The sequence below is a fragment of the Hylaeus anthracinus genome, unplaced genomic scaffold, assembly GCF_026225885.1.
Source record: "Hylaeus anthracinus isolate JK02 unplaced genomic scaffold, UHH_iyHylAnth1.0_haploid 5, whole genome shotgun sequence".
NCBI classification, from domain to species: domain Eukaryota; kingdom Metazoa; phylum Arthropoda; class Insecta; order Hymenoptera; family Colletidae; genus Hylaeus; species Hylaeus anthracinus.
Genome location: NW_026535322.1, coordinates 8,902,630 through 8,917,864, shown reverse-complemented (window position 1 = coordinate 8,917,864; position 15,235 = coordinate 8,902,630). Strand labels below are relative to the sequence as shown.

General features: G+C 44.9%; 1 protein-coding gene across 4 annotated transcripts in view; it reads right to left on the bottom strand.

The window, feature by feature from the left end:
• Positions 1–14,896, bottom strand: part of LOC128896078 (beta-1-syntrophin) — a 319,965-nt gene extending 305,069 nt beyond the window's left edge. Inside the window, exons 1-3 of one of the 4 annotated variants that reach the window (XM_054159246.1) lie at positions 13,714–14,896; positions 11,369–13,288; positions 2,679–3,276 (exon numbers count right to left, since the gene is read on the bottom strand). In XM_054159246.1, coding sequence (XP_054015221.1) covers positions 2,679–3,276; positions 11,369–11,392 — 622 coding nt within the window. In that variant the 5' untranslated portion in view covers positions 11,393–13,288; positions 13,714–14,896. Of the gene's footprint in view, positions 1–2,678; positions 3,277–11,210 lie in introns of all 4 variants that reach the window. The other 3 variants (XM_054159247.1, XM_054159243.1, XM_054159248.1) reach the window with 3 other exon arrangements.
• Positions 14,897–15,235: the final 339 nt, after the last annotated feature.

Genomic DNA, 15,235 nt, shown 5'->3' with positions numbered 1-15,235 from the left:
GTCGCGCAGACGATGTGTCCTCGTCGAGGGACTGAAAAGAGACGCCAGCGTCTTCCTGGCGTTCCGACGCCGAACACTAGGAGATTTCAACCGATTCCTCGAGGAACCCTACTCGAACGTGCATTGTTGGTCCACCACTCGATTTTTCACTCGTTCCCATGCATCTCAAACTAGTCTACTGTGTTCATATTTAAATTTCGTTAAAGGAACGATTTTTGCGAAGTTGGTGCTCACGGCTATCGTTCGTTTCGAACCATTCGACTAATCTGTAACGCAAAACGACGGTCAACGGACAGACACGTGTTCGCGTGCGGAATTTTGTAAGCGGCTTTTTTTGCGTTTTTTCGAATCGCAGCACTTTAAAACTCGAAACACAATAGCGCTAAAAAAAAAACGAAGAGACGAAATTTTAACCGTAACAATGCAACTTCTCTATTACATTCGATAACAAGCGACAACATGAAAAAAGGAAAAAGTATGCGTGAAATAGAACTCCATTTACTGGAACGAAATTTTCGTCAATGACCGATTCGACGAATTTTTACTGGACTTCTGTTCAGTTTAAATGAGAGGTAGATGAATTTATAAGAAAAAAATTCGAATTTTGCGACGTGAACCTTTCGATTTTACAAGTGGTCCCTCGACGTGACTCTGTCCTTCCTCCAGCTCCGAGTCCACGAGTTAGGAAAGGACATTTTCTAGGAAGACCACACGCGATTATGCGAGGTGCAACGAGCTGTCGGGGTCGGTCGTTCACGAGAGGAGGATTTCATCGGACCGGAAACGGATTTCGGTAAACGGTCTGAGCCGAAACGGCTCAATAACGGCCGTTCTCTGGCGAATTTCTGGTGCCCGTGATTTCTAGACACGGAGAAAATAACGGTGCATGTGCGTTCGCGTGCATACAATCCGCGCGCCGAAGCTGCCAGCCTGAAAGCCCCGGAGCGGTGCAACACGGATGCACCTATACGCTCGCGAGAGAGAGTCAGGTACGTACACCCACGTCCATAAGTATCGGGATACCTGACACGATTACGAAACGGAATGTAATCTTTGTTACAGATTAATCCATCAGGGACGACATGCGTACGAGATATGAAACCTGTGTTCTTATAGATAAGAAATATTTCCTAATTGTATTAATAAATAAATATTGTATAAAGAAAAGTGTAAAGTACGCGTAGTAACAGTAGTCCTCGTTCGTCCATAAGGTCAGAGAGGTTCTCGAGAGGTTGAATATTTCGCACCTTTCTTATTGTCGTGGTCTAACGTGTTTTGAATACGAACTCGAACGTTGGAAATAAATTGCTACGTTATTCGAATAGAATTTGGCCAATCTATGGCTGATACTTCTGCAGAGGGATGTACATCGCGCATCAGTCGTAGGCACAGGCCGTATGCAGAATGCAGGCCGACGCGACGCGAGCATTTGCGGCGTTGGAGCGCGCGCGTCGCGCTTCACTGGGCCGAGGCCTGTGCCTCGCTCGTCGGAGATTCGTACGAGAAACAAACGATAGCCAGTCACAAAGGGAGTAAAATAACGGCGTGGAAAAAAAGGGCGGCCGGGGGAAAAATGGAGAACGCGAGAAAGACGGAAAGAAGCGCCATTTAACGCTTCGGGCGTTACCGTACACGTTTTCTCGTCGACCTTTCACCTCCAGGTGGTACTTTCAGTCTCGCACTTCTTGATAATACCTACGTCTAGAGTCGACGCGGTACGACCTCACAGGGAATTCGCGCGGAAACTACAAAGTCGCCGAGTTTTCGTTCTCCAGACCGAACGAAGGGAACCGGAGAAATGATTCGTCGAGCTTTTTCTCTCACGTCGAAACGCCTACGACGCCCGTACCCCGAACCTGGCGCATTAATCCGGCTAAAAGCTCGTCCCCTGGACACAACGGTCGTTCGTTCCTCCCTATTCTCCCCTTTTGTCCGCCAACCCCCTTTTTCGCGTTCTCCAAGATAGGCGTCCCGCTCCAAGTAGCGCCGGCAACCATCGCAAACGACGCGAGACCAAGACTCAAAGGGGCACGGAATTCGATATTAAAACGACCGACCGAACTGTCAGGAAATACTGCGTCGGAAACTTAACGCGCCGTATATTCGTAGCTAATTCGAGCGAAAATCTCGTTAATGTCTTCCACCTATCCCCGTCGAGGTTCCCCGGTAGCTACTTCTACATCCGACCCGAACGTTTCAGCGCGCGCGACTAAACGAATCTACGTTAGCGTTTCCTGGAATCGGGCTACTCGAACTTAACCGCGCGACCTAATTTTCGAAACGCTCTGGCTATTAATTACGCGCTGGGATTCAAAGGACACCCCTCGGACTGATGGAATCATCGAATTTGCTTACGCTGTTCCGGAGATAGGACTGTAAATGCTACGCATTGTGAAAAGATCGCTATCTATTATTTCAATCCTAATTTTCTCGAACGATAGTATCCAACTCGGCGATACACCTCTATCTTGTTACATTCTTACGAAAACTGAGCTTTTAACTTGTAGATCGAAAAACTGCTTCTCCTACCGCAGACTCGTGGACTAACAGTCGTTCAGCAAAGAACATATGTTTGTTTATATGCTGCAATAGGCAATGTTATTTTATCCATTAATCAAATGAAACATCTTTCGATTGGCAAGAGGCGAAAACGGAACACGAAGCAGAAACGTACTTACCTTCGAGTTCGACAACCTTGCCAGCCCTCTTAAGGGCCTTCACTGCCTCGTCATGGGTCGCCTCGCGCAGATCCTCTCCGTTTACAGCCAGGATCGCGTCACCCACGTACAGCTGTTCGGTGGCGTCCGCGGCCATCCCCTTGAAGATCTTCGAGATCAAGATCGGCATTTTGTTCTCCTTGCCGCCCTTTATCGAGATGCCGAGCCCGTTATTGTCGCTCTTCACCACGCGAACGATCCTCTTCTGGTTAGCAACAGAGTCTGGCACGTCGGGATCGTTCAGGCTGTCCACATTGTTGTTGTTGATGTTGCCATTGTTCAGAGCGTTGTTACCAGTCTCGCAACTCTCGTCCAGAGAGATGCTGAGGTAATCGTCCTCCAGCGAGACGAACACGCGGTACCACTGGCCGCGTACCTGCGTTTCCAGGACACCGGCGCGCCCCGATGCCGAGGACGACGCCGCCGTGGTCGACGTCGACGAGGAGGAGGACGACGTCGCCGCGGACACCACCGAGCCGATCCCCATCACACCCATCGCCGAAGTCGGTTGCCCGCTACCGCACAACTCGACCATTTCGATTTCCTCGCAAGCGCCACGCTAGAGAACACACAAGGGACAACGTGAGCAATGTTTATATGTTTCATTCTTGGAAGGTCTCGTTATCGTTAGATTGGTACGTAGAGCGTACGTAGATTACTTACAAAAGTAACGATACATTAGTCCAATCCATTAACTCTTTGACTGGCAGACGATTTTGTGAGACGAATTTTTAAGGAAATATCATCTTATAGAGTTTAATCAACTCGGAGATATTAATTTGAATTGCATCTCGAACCTTGGATTGCTATTCCGATGTTTTTTGAGAAAGTAACATTTCCGTACGTGAGAAGCATCGATTTGACGAATTTAAAAATTTCTCCGTGCCTTATTTTCGAGAACGGATGTATACGCCCTTCGCAGTCAATGGGTTTAGAGTGATAAATTTCTAATCTCGATTACCGAGAATGATGGACTGTGGATACACGGAGCGACCAGTTTACACCGTCTGTAAGAGCTGTGTTCTCGTGGCTCTCCCCGTGTATCCAGAACGAAGTGAACAAAAATGGAGGTTGCGCGACGCGCAACACGGATCACTCGCGTCGTCTGTGCCGTGCCACGCGGATAAATCAATTATACCACGGTGAAATTCGTAATTTGAAAATAATTGATACTACCCCGATGACACCAAACCAGGTCCTCTCGCTCTCTTTGCCACCATCCCGCCTATTATTTCCATCAATCCATTTTCACCGAGCAACACAATGGCGTTACGCGTTAGTCACCGGAAAATGTCCTACAAAACAGCGGACGACTGGTATAATTGCGTGAAAATTGGCAACAGCCACGCCGCTTACGACAGCTGCTGCTCGCTTTTAATTAATTAAAAACCCCAGCGTTATTCCGTGATCGAGAACGGGTAAATCTCTATCCCCATTCGACTACCCCTAATTTCGCTTTCGACCTCGAGGTATACCCGCTTCGTTGCCCGCCACGTGATCTTCGTAAGTACTTGCAAGGTTTGTACTACTCGTTCCACCCTTCTCTAAGGTTTGCGGAAGAAATGTGTTTTCCTTCCTCCTCCTCCCCCCCCCCTTAAAAAAAAAATTCTCCCCCTCGGTATATTTTCATATCAGCGTTATCGTGCCTGCGCGAATCCCGGGAGGCTGAAAGGCAAGCGTCGGGTCATATTTAACCGGTGTATAGCGCTGTATGCAGAGTTTTTCGTCAGCTTCGCAGGGCATAAATAATTTCACGCAGGGGTCGCACAGCCGCGCAAACTGGATAATTTATCAACGCCGCGCGGCGAATGTCGACATCGGGGAAAGAATCGACGGGAATCGCGACACGCAGAGAAAGGAAAGATTCCTTGCAACGTCGTTTCAACCCTTCGACATTTTTCTATGCGATTTTACAAACAGAGTTACAAACGTCGAGTCGTTCTTGGGCCCTCCACGCATATTATATCACGTATAGGATTCAGCGATTCGTTTCGTCACATTCCAACGAAATTCCTTTACTTGAAACGCGTCCAAACGTTGCACGAATAATTGCGCTAGACGCATTACCGTTAATTAGTATGTTGAGCAATTCCGCTGAATAATTAATGTAAAATTATTAATTACCTCTGGTACGCGCGTTACGCAACGTTAGCCGCTACAATTACAGCGGAGATATCGCGTTGCAACTAAATCTCATTACGACATGTATGCGACGGGAACCGAACGAGTCGGGCTAAAATCCTTCGCTATCCGATCGCAATAGCGAGACTATGAAATCGATCTTTCTATCTACTATCGAACACTCCGAGGGGCTATTCTAGTCTAGGACTGTCTGAAACTAAAGAAATCTATTTTTTGGAGGCGTTTTCACAAAGCGTAAATTTTTAAAAAATACGTCCACCAAGGAGTTTTGTTGGATTCGAAAAATTAAGGAAGTTAGGAATACCCAAAACAAAAAGGATACACACCCTCGTCCATAAATACCTGGACAATTATAATTCATGTAATGATGAGAGCATTAAATGTTATCCCAACAATAGGTAACAATTAATACTTAATATACTCTGCCACTCATCGCTATAAAATCTGTGATCACTACATCTCATTTCCAATGTATAGTTAAAAACATTTAATAATTTAAACTATTTCAATTAAAAAAGACCGTCCATATACTTGTGAACAAGAGTGCATGCATCGGAACAGAGCCGCTGTACCAATCACTGCAATCGCCCCGCGATTCTCGTCACCTCGTAACGATGAACGCGTTATCCGTTAACCGTGTCACTGAGTGGAGTCGTTGACAACAACAACCGACACAAAAGCGAGAAAAATTCGCGTTCGCGAACGAAGAGCCATTAGAGGCGGAGTCATAGACAACCGAGTTGAACTGAACGAGGTGAACGTTATTCCGGGGCTGAAATGAATTTACGCAAAGTGCATTAAAATGCGGACGCGCGGGCGTTCATTCCGAGCGGTACAAAGGCGAGCAGGATGTGGTGCGGTACGGTGCGTGCACGCGTGAACACGTTCGGCCCGTACGCGCCGGGTAAATTTCTATCGGGTGCAACGATGAGGCAGAGGGATGCGGCAATGCACGCAGGGGTTGCGAGAGGAGGGTTGCGGATCCGCTGGCGCGCAATTGGAAAACGCATTACACGTACGCCATGGTGCCCACCGCGGAAATAAACCGCAGTGCCAAAAACAGCACGCGTTCTCGTGCGACGAAAATTAAGGGTAGAACGCGCGGTTTTCGACACGGAAGCATGGCGCTCCGTAACGCGCGCGTGCCAAAAGGAAACAGAGAAACGAACGGACAAAACTCGGATCGACGTACGGTGGTTCTTTATCCGGAAAACTGGCCAAAACCCCGAAATTAAATTTCGATATCAGGGATTCTTACCGTTGGATTCGGTATAGCAATGGTAGAGGAATCTTTTAAAAAAACAAAAAAGAACAAGGCGCCATCGTAGTATTTTTGTTTCATCCCCGAATGCACAGTGACCAGTAATCAATGAACTGAACAGATTAATTCAAGTTTACGTGAATGTATGAACAAAACTGATTTTCAAACGCTCATAAAATCCCTAATTTTGTGGAATTTTGAAAACTCTTTTATGACACGTTTAAGTATCGCCGAAAACTGCAACGTACTCAAATTTGCACAAAATGTGAGATACTGGTCCATTTAGTGTCCAACTTTGCGTGTTCGATACAAAATTGAACGTGGCAACCGATAAATATTAAAAAATTCTTCGTTCGAACTTTCGTCCAACCAGATCGACGGATTTGCCCACTGCGCGACAAAACGGAAGAGGAGAGACGATTTCGGGACACGGGGGTGGAGTAGCGGGATCCTGCGGAAGGGTGTCGGTGTACCGGTGCGTGAAATTGGGTAAAAATGAATCGACGGCAGGACGCGATGCCGCCATTATTCCCGAAACTCGAATCGGGATGTACGTACGCTAGCTACCTACCTACGTGACACGTACGGGGATCGACGAGACGACGATGCGGAAAGTGCAGCCAATGTTTTTCCACCCCGGTACGCGCACGCGTGCCGCGTGTCCCACGCTACACGTGTGGAGGAATCTAACCGACGATAAGACCAAATTTACGGGATGCAAACTTTCCTTTCGGAGGTTCTTTTTATGCATCTATTTTAAGACGAATGTCGGAAAATCTCAAAGCCACGTACTTGACGTGTTAACGCCACACAATTGCGATTAGATTCGAATGTACCTTGGAACGGAGCACGCGACGCAGCGGAACCAAGGAGACATCGTTTAGCGGCTCGATAATTGAATTAACCTTTCGACGCGACCGCCACGCGAAATTGACCGATACTCGCAACTTTTCAATTTCCATCGAATGGCAATCGTTCGCCTTCCGTCGCTTCTGAATCGATTTTTATGGTCGTACTCGCGCGACATCCGCGATTCTTAATTCCGTTCTATCGTCGTACGAAATTTCCTCCGACCATCCTCGACTCCCACACCTTCCTTTATCGATCCGCGTTACGTATCGACAACACGATACTTGTTGATTCGGTACGGTATCTGGCGTTATACAAGCGATCCGAGAAACACAATCTTGCATTCGCGAGCGTTCACCGGGTGGACGTCTGTAACCGAATACGTCTGCGAGCCGATGGCCCGTGCAGACGGTGTGCACGTATTGACCTCGGCGATCATTACTGGCGACGATGTACGTACAATATACGATGATAGACACTCCTCGCGAAGGTCGAGGCGTCGACGCGCGAAACCGTTCTTACGCGGGCCTAACGCTGATAAAATTGACGATGTCTGAGCACCATAGAGATATTATACATTGTAGATATAGTAGGAAAGCCAGACCACTAGTTGCGGTACAACTAAAAAGAGAAAGGAAACCGTCAAATGACAATCGCAATACCGTCATGCTTATTGGCTCACTTGTTGTTATCTGGAAGAAGCCAGAGTTACTCGAAGAATTGTATCGGTATGTTTCTTCAATTTTCCTGAATTAATCCGACATTTCAATGAAATTCTATCGCAAACTATAGAAACGTAAAACTTTGCGAGTGTCCCTCGCAGGAAGTTCCTTTGTAAAGTGCAACCTCTTTCTAAATAAACCTGTAGATAAAACGGTAACTACTTCGACTACTACATCCGTACACCTTTGCATCATTTGCATAATAATGGGTTACCCCTACCATCGAGCGAAATAAATGAATAAAACTATTGAAATACTAACTCGAAAATTCATATGCACAAGCAGGTGTCCTAGAGCCCGACGCTCAAACTCGTTTCACCTCCACACCTTTACCACTAATACACTCGCATCCAACGCTCCAAAGCACTCCAAAGCGTCCATTGGAGGACTGCACGTGTGCGAAAAAGAATAGGATCATCGGAGGAGCACAACAGTTCTCGATATTATGAAACTTCAGACAGTCCGCGCGGTCACACGCTACCCGTTAATCGGATAATATCGTTAGCATATCACAGAAGGTGCCCGCGTTTAATAAAAGCGTCGATATCGCGATCGCGGGACACGTAGCCGCGTGGGAAGGTTATAATTAAAGTGTTTGTCTCTGGAAATTAGTCTCGCCACCCACGCCAAGCACGCGTGCGTCGTGCTCTTTGTGCGCTACGTAGAGGAAAGTGACCCAAGTCGGACTCCCAATTGGTTTCTCTCGTATAACTTTTGCGATATTAACGATAAAATTAAATTTTCAGTGGCACAAAATTCGACGATATCACCTGAAGATCTGACTTGACAGAACTCGTTATTGTTTTGTTTTTTTTCATTAATAGAAATGTTTAATTTTTTTGGCGTGTACACTGCTGATATTCGTGCAAATTAATATTGTTATATACAGAAATAAAAGAGTAGGAACTTAAAGCATGGTTTGTCTGTACATCTATGCATCTGTACACATCCTTGTATATTTAAATACAAATATCCGCAATCTAATCCATTACTCATACTCGTAGCTAGACTGCGGATGCTTATGCATTTATGCCAGATGAAGACTCGAGAAAATTTATAATACATGTTACATCGATTAGAACACACTTTTCAATTCAAAAGTTTCAATTCTTTTTCTGTATCTGTGAAAATATAGATTTGCATAAACATCTCCAGTCTAGAAATGATAAAATATTACAGTATATAGATTCATAAATTCACGCGATTCGTCCCCATTTTTTCACCGTGAATTTACCGTGAAGTAATCATTCGGAGGGTTCCTAGGGATATCGATGCGTAGTCAAAGGTACAAAACGATCTCGAGTTCGAAGCGTACGCGTTTCCTTTTCCCTATGGCGGCGCCTACCTTCTTTTTCCTGTACTCCACTCTCTAGTGCCACCTTCGCGTTTCATCCTTCTCTTTCTTTCCTACTCTTGTTCTCTATTTTAGGCCATAAACAACCGGTGCCCGACGTTTGCCGAGGTTATTGGTTTTTGCGAGGGCACGACAGTGCCGTATACACGCGTCCCAGCAGACCCGATCCGCAGACGAACATTATGTTAATATCCGAATATTCAAAATTAATATAACATTGCTTGGAGCGAATACAGATGAATTTCGTCACAGGACAATTCGTAACCCAAGCGAATCGAGAAATATACTATTACTTTACAAAGACTTGTCACTCTGTGTGCGGACTATTGGAGACTACATAATCGAACATTTATTTCAGAATTAATTTTGTTCGTTCTTTAGTGAAAAACACTGCCAGTCATATATGGATAACGTGTCGATCGAAGTGTTAATCAATGATCTGGGATGAGAAATGTTCGGTATAATCAAAAATATCAAGAATATACTCGTAGATCTAAATAAAATAAACTCCTTTTCATGATCCAACCCCGTAAACTGAACCCATATTCGGATATTGGGATTCCTGGTGAAAAACCTTTTTATCGAATTAAAAATCAAAGGGTTTCTCGATCCTTTGAATGAAACTGTATATGTTTGTATGCATTAGAAGATGTACTTTTATATTCTCTCTAAAAAAGTTTTAAGAGTCTTAAGTCGAACATTCATTAGCCTGGAAGTTACGAATTTTGTCCTCAACGCTCATACAATCGTCGCGTTGTGCGACACGAGAATGATGAACTATAAAGAATGGCACAATAAAGTCGCCAAAACACCACCGACGGAGAATTCGTTATTTCGTACGATGCATCACGCGGCGCTTTAAGATGGCAGAGTGGCCGAGATAAGACGACAAAGTTGGAATTTGGTGCGCGATTCGAGCATGTTTCTACTAGATCTGCCGTTCGAGAAACCACCGCGGGGCAATAGCTGAAATTGGAGTTGCGCGAATCTAGGGAATGCAACGGGACGGTGAGTCTCGAGGAACGAGTTTGAAACAAGAGAAATTGAAAATCTCACGGTAACGTTTCGCACTTTGCGTCGCGACTTCCGTCGACTTTTCGTATTCGCGAGGAACGCTGTCGCAAATTTTTTCTTTGCTTCGATTTCATTCTTACCGCGCTTATCGACGACAATTAACGAGCAAATGCTACGTAAAATATAGATTAAATTTAGGGGGTACTCCGACTCGATTCAAAAATTGTACTTTTGGAATCTTCGGAGCATTTAACTCGTTCACTGCCGGACAAATTTCAAACGTTTTGCTCTGGTTACCAAGATTTAATGCAAATGTGTAATCGGGGTTATTATTTTGATGATAAAAAGTGATATTAAATTTGCTGTTTACAACAAAAAAATTTTATTATTATATATAATTTTCATTCTCCCTTTTCAAACAATCCGTAGCTCATAAACTTATTCCTCGACTGATTGCAAAAATAAACGAAAAAGTATTGGAAAAATTCGATTTTTTCATTGCCAAATTCCCAATGAAAAAAAAAAATAAATAAACCGTTTCGCCATTGCTTAATATTATGCGATCGACTCCGTTTTCACATTCCTTTTCATTTGTACAAAAGAAATTCCTGAATATCGACTATATTTCAGCTATCTAAACCAGAACACCCCCTTAAGAATTACGCCATGTTTGCATTTATGCTTGAAATTCAATCAAAGAAACGTACAGAGTTTTCGAAGAAATTCGTTCGTCTTACGTAAATCGTTTATACTCGGTCGTGCTGAAAAGGAAAATAAATGTACGCGAGTTTCGCAAACTAACTCGATCTCAAACTTTCGGAAACAACAACATTTGTATGTATTCAAAGGATACTTAACAGTTTACAAAGGTCTGTTTTCGCGTAACACGAAATCGCGTCTTTTAGGCATCGCCGTCGATAAATAGGCAATTTTATATACATTCACGTACATCATATAAACACTCGTATAGAACACCATAAAAAAAAAAAAGAAAAATCAAGAAAAATGTACAACAACTGAACGCGATATTTGTGGTTAGGATACCACGGCAACGCCATAATCAAGTTTTCGATGCGACGATATCGTAAAGCTCGACTTTGCGTGGCGCGAAATCGGACCTTTGGCGCAGGAAAATAAGAACAAATGTTTACCTTGTCGATGGATCTCGGGAAGAAACGAAAGAATCAAGGCACTGAGATGAACCAAGCAAAAGAAAACGAATCGAGATGGAGGAGCGGGCGTGCTTCGGGATCCAACGTAAAATAAACGCGTGCGTTCGTCAGAAGCGTTCGCCTCTAGGATGATTTACCGTTTTCCGCGCGTGTATGGGCATATGACTTCCGGTAGGCAGTGGGAGGCACGACGCCTGGCCTGCTTTTCTTTCTACGGCTAAATCGGAAGACGATCCGTTCCCTCGATGAATTCCCGTGTGCGTCCAGTGCTAGTCCTCCGCCACCGTTTCGCTCTTCTATTACACCACGCTACGCGTCATCGGTTAATACATTCGACGACCCTCGTCAGTGTCAATGACATAACCGCCCGTCGGTTCGCCTTTCAGCAGCCTCGACATGTTTTCCTGATCTTCCTTGCGTCCTTGATCGGAGCCATGCACCGATGTGATTACTCCTGTCGTTTACGTTTCAATCGTATACCACTCTCCGCTCCTACTCCAAAACGTAGCTCACTTTCGCCGGTAAGGAATCGACGTGAATTCTTTCACACTCCAATTACCGATCGCTCTTGGCTAACGCGCGCGCGCGCGTCGATCGTAAATCGGCACGCGTTTATCGTGTTTTCGAAAACTCTCACGTCCTTCGTCCAGCGACTCCGGACGAATGACAGTCACGTCAAACGTAACGCGGACTATTAATTAGTTGGCTCCCCAGGACCCAGCTGGCGCCGTTAACGCCAATATCCTCACTCGAATAAACACCGATCACGACCGATCGCGTCCCTTGATTCACGGTTACCAACCACCCATAAGCCAGAAGCGACGATTCCTTGACGCCAGAGTTAAGACGTCGCAACGACATCGACGAGCATCCAGTTTCGATGAAACGTTGTTACGGAGGACAACGAAACGTTCAGAATCTACTCCAAATCCTTAGAAGGACGCGGGGCACGCCGCGACACGGTTCCACGTTTGCTCACGTCCAGATACGTTTTAATTTCGGAACAGCCGGCGTACCGATTAATCTACTAGCCTTTTGGAGCACGTTAAGGTAGACGAAGAAACGCACGTCACTTTCCGGACCGGTCACATCGCCGACGAAACACCGCGAACACCAAAAGTACCAAGCAACCACGATCCGCGACGTCACGAGTCGTACTAACTCGACTAGCGACTCGTCAGGCCCGATGGACCTAACGCGAACGATGGGAAGCGGCGCTGGTTGCGAGACGCGAGGGGTGGGAACGACGTTGGCGCCACCCTTGGCCACGTATCGAAGCATCGAACGCGCTCACCTTTATCGACGCACGTCTAATTTAATTAAAAGGGGCCACGTACGAAGCTATCCAAGTACACGAATACGTCTTGAACGCATTTTTCTAACGACGTAACGTAATTATCGGGAAATCGAGTATCGAGCATGTCGTAACTTTTATATTTCCTGCGTTTCGAAATAACATCGATTTCCATCGTTGGAAGAATAGGTTCCTTTGCATAATCAAACACTTGTCGCGGTATTTATTTCTGTGACTTCATCGAGATTCAAGTGATTCGTTCAAATTCACTTTGATGCTTAATGTTTGGAATGAATTTTTTTAATCTTTCAATGAAAAGTACTGTCACCCATATTTGGATGACGTAGCGACCAACGTGTTAAATGTTTCTTTTTTTTTTTTTTTTTAAATAATATTTGACAGCCATTCGCTTCCTTGTGCCATTAATTTTTATTTGAAAGCCAAATGGAGCTTCGAGTATTCGTAATATTCGTAGTATTCATCGATTTTCTCGAAGATAAGCGTAATCATTAATCTATCGCACGAATAAAAAGCAGAAACGGCGAAGCCCATTGCATAAAGATATCCATCCTGTTTTGCTTTGCCTCTAACGAAACGAACGGCGAAAAGGATACCCCGGGCGTATCGTTAACGGCCTATCATTTATTCCATCTTTCTTGTACGTTTTCATTCGTAGGGACGAAAAGTTTTTGCTCGTTCGGCGTATTGCAACGCAATCACGTTAAGCGTCTCGTTTCACGGGAACGTCAAGAAAGTCTAGACCCTGAAAAGAGAGGAACTTGTAAAGATATAAAACGGGATTACGTTATCGGTCTTATTCTCTGAAATAATCAGAGACGTCCGCCCCGAGTTTCATTTTGTGCTCATCCTTCCCCTTAAGGGGGAACACCACTCAGAAGGGTTGATAAATTGCTAATTTTTATCATTCTTTTCTTTTAATTAACTAATTATCTTTTGATTAAAAGGAGGAATATGTTATTAAGGATACATTGAACTGTATTTATACTGTATTATCATTCCAAACTTTATAGCATGCATCAGTTTGAAAAAAGTCGTTTCGAGAACACCTCGACTGAAGTTTTAATAACATATTCTTCGGCCTTCATTGTTCTTGCCAGTTTTTAACGTTTTTAACCCATCACAGTGATGTTCCCTCTTAGGAGTACCCGACTTCTTTCCTTCCCGAACATTATCGCGTAGAAATAATCCGCGAGAAACGGAAGACCGAGTATACATCATCCCTCCTCACCCCCTCGCCACCCATCCCGGTTTCCATATCTCGATTATGGTATTGCTGTCCTCCGGAGGCGTCGGTAAACGAAAGATATACGACAGCTTCGCGCTAGACGGCACGGGAAAAAGTTTTATCTGCCGTTTCAGAAAATATCAATAACTGATCCTCCGAACAGTTTCTATTCGAACGTTGAAATATACGGACAGGGGAAGCCCCGAGTCGGCCTTCGTTTCGCCCCTCCGTGAATGCCATACGGAACGTGCCCGAGCGTATCCCCTTTCAAATCGAAATGCACCGGTCTTGCGGAGACGTTCAGGAACTACCCCATTCCAAAAGATGGCACGTGTCGTTGCGAACGTAGATTTACTGGTTAGAATCCGATTCGAGGTGAGCCCGGAAGACCTCGTGCATCTCTACGACTTGATTTTTGTGCTTGCAGTTTACCTATTCTTCCATTATTAACATTAAGCTTTACTTTCGTGCGATCATCTCACAAGTAATGTCGTTTTTCGTGAAGTAGCGCCTGGCTCCATTCTATGGTTAATTTGGGTGAGCCAGAGAGAGCGAGTGAGTTTTATTTTCAAGAATGAAAAATCGTATAACTCGACTACTTACCAGTCTTGCGTTTGTTCGTTCCTTACGTTCATTTAATTCTTGATTTACATTACCTCGCTTACACGTTTCTTTTCGTAATTCTCTAACATCTCCATTAGGGATGATGTTGGGGCTCACCGGCTCCCCTATAGCTCGGGTACCTCGGGGTTGCTAATCCCGTACTGTAGCTACAATCATATAGCTACAGCCCCTGAGGGTAGGCAAGTCAGAGAGATCGTCGGTACGAGTGACTTCGAGTACCCTGCAACACTCGTCAGACGGAAATCGAGGTCGAGCTGTTAAATTATGAATACGTGAATCGGAGCGTGAACTTTTGAGCACCTCGACGAATACATACTTTGCATCATGCCCGGCACTTGGGGTTAAGAACAAATCGACTCAACTGATCGAGTCAGCCTGGCCCATAGAAAACGTATCCAACCTTTCACCGCTCTATCGTCGAACAAAGAAGATTTAATTAGGCTTCGACGTGTGGTTTGATGTAGCGGTGTATTTTGACAATGTAACGAGTACAAATGCAATCAAAAGGCAAGGGAGGAGCCGCGAATTACACGATTACACCGCCACGATTACATCGCAAGTCATGGAACATTTTCCACGGGAAATGTACGCGTCGCTTCACGGATTCAATACTTGTGACTTCTCCGGAAAGTGTGGCACTAATCGATACATTCAGCGAGTCGATTATCAAACTCAGGCCAGTTACTCGCGCCGGTGCCGTCTACAAAAATTGATTCGATTCTATCACATCCAACATTAATTTCGACAACTGCGTTCGAACATTGGCCCGTTTCGTCGTTAAATCGACTTTTTTTATTAAAGTCACTGAAATAAACACGTATGTAGAGAGTTATTTACAAG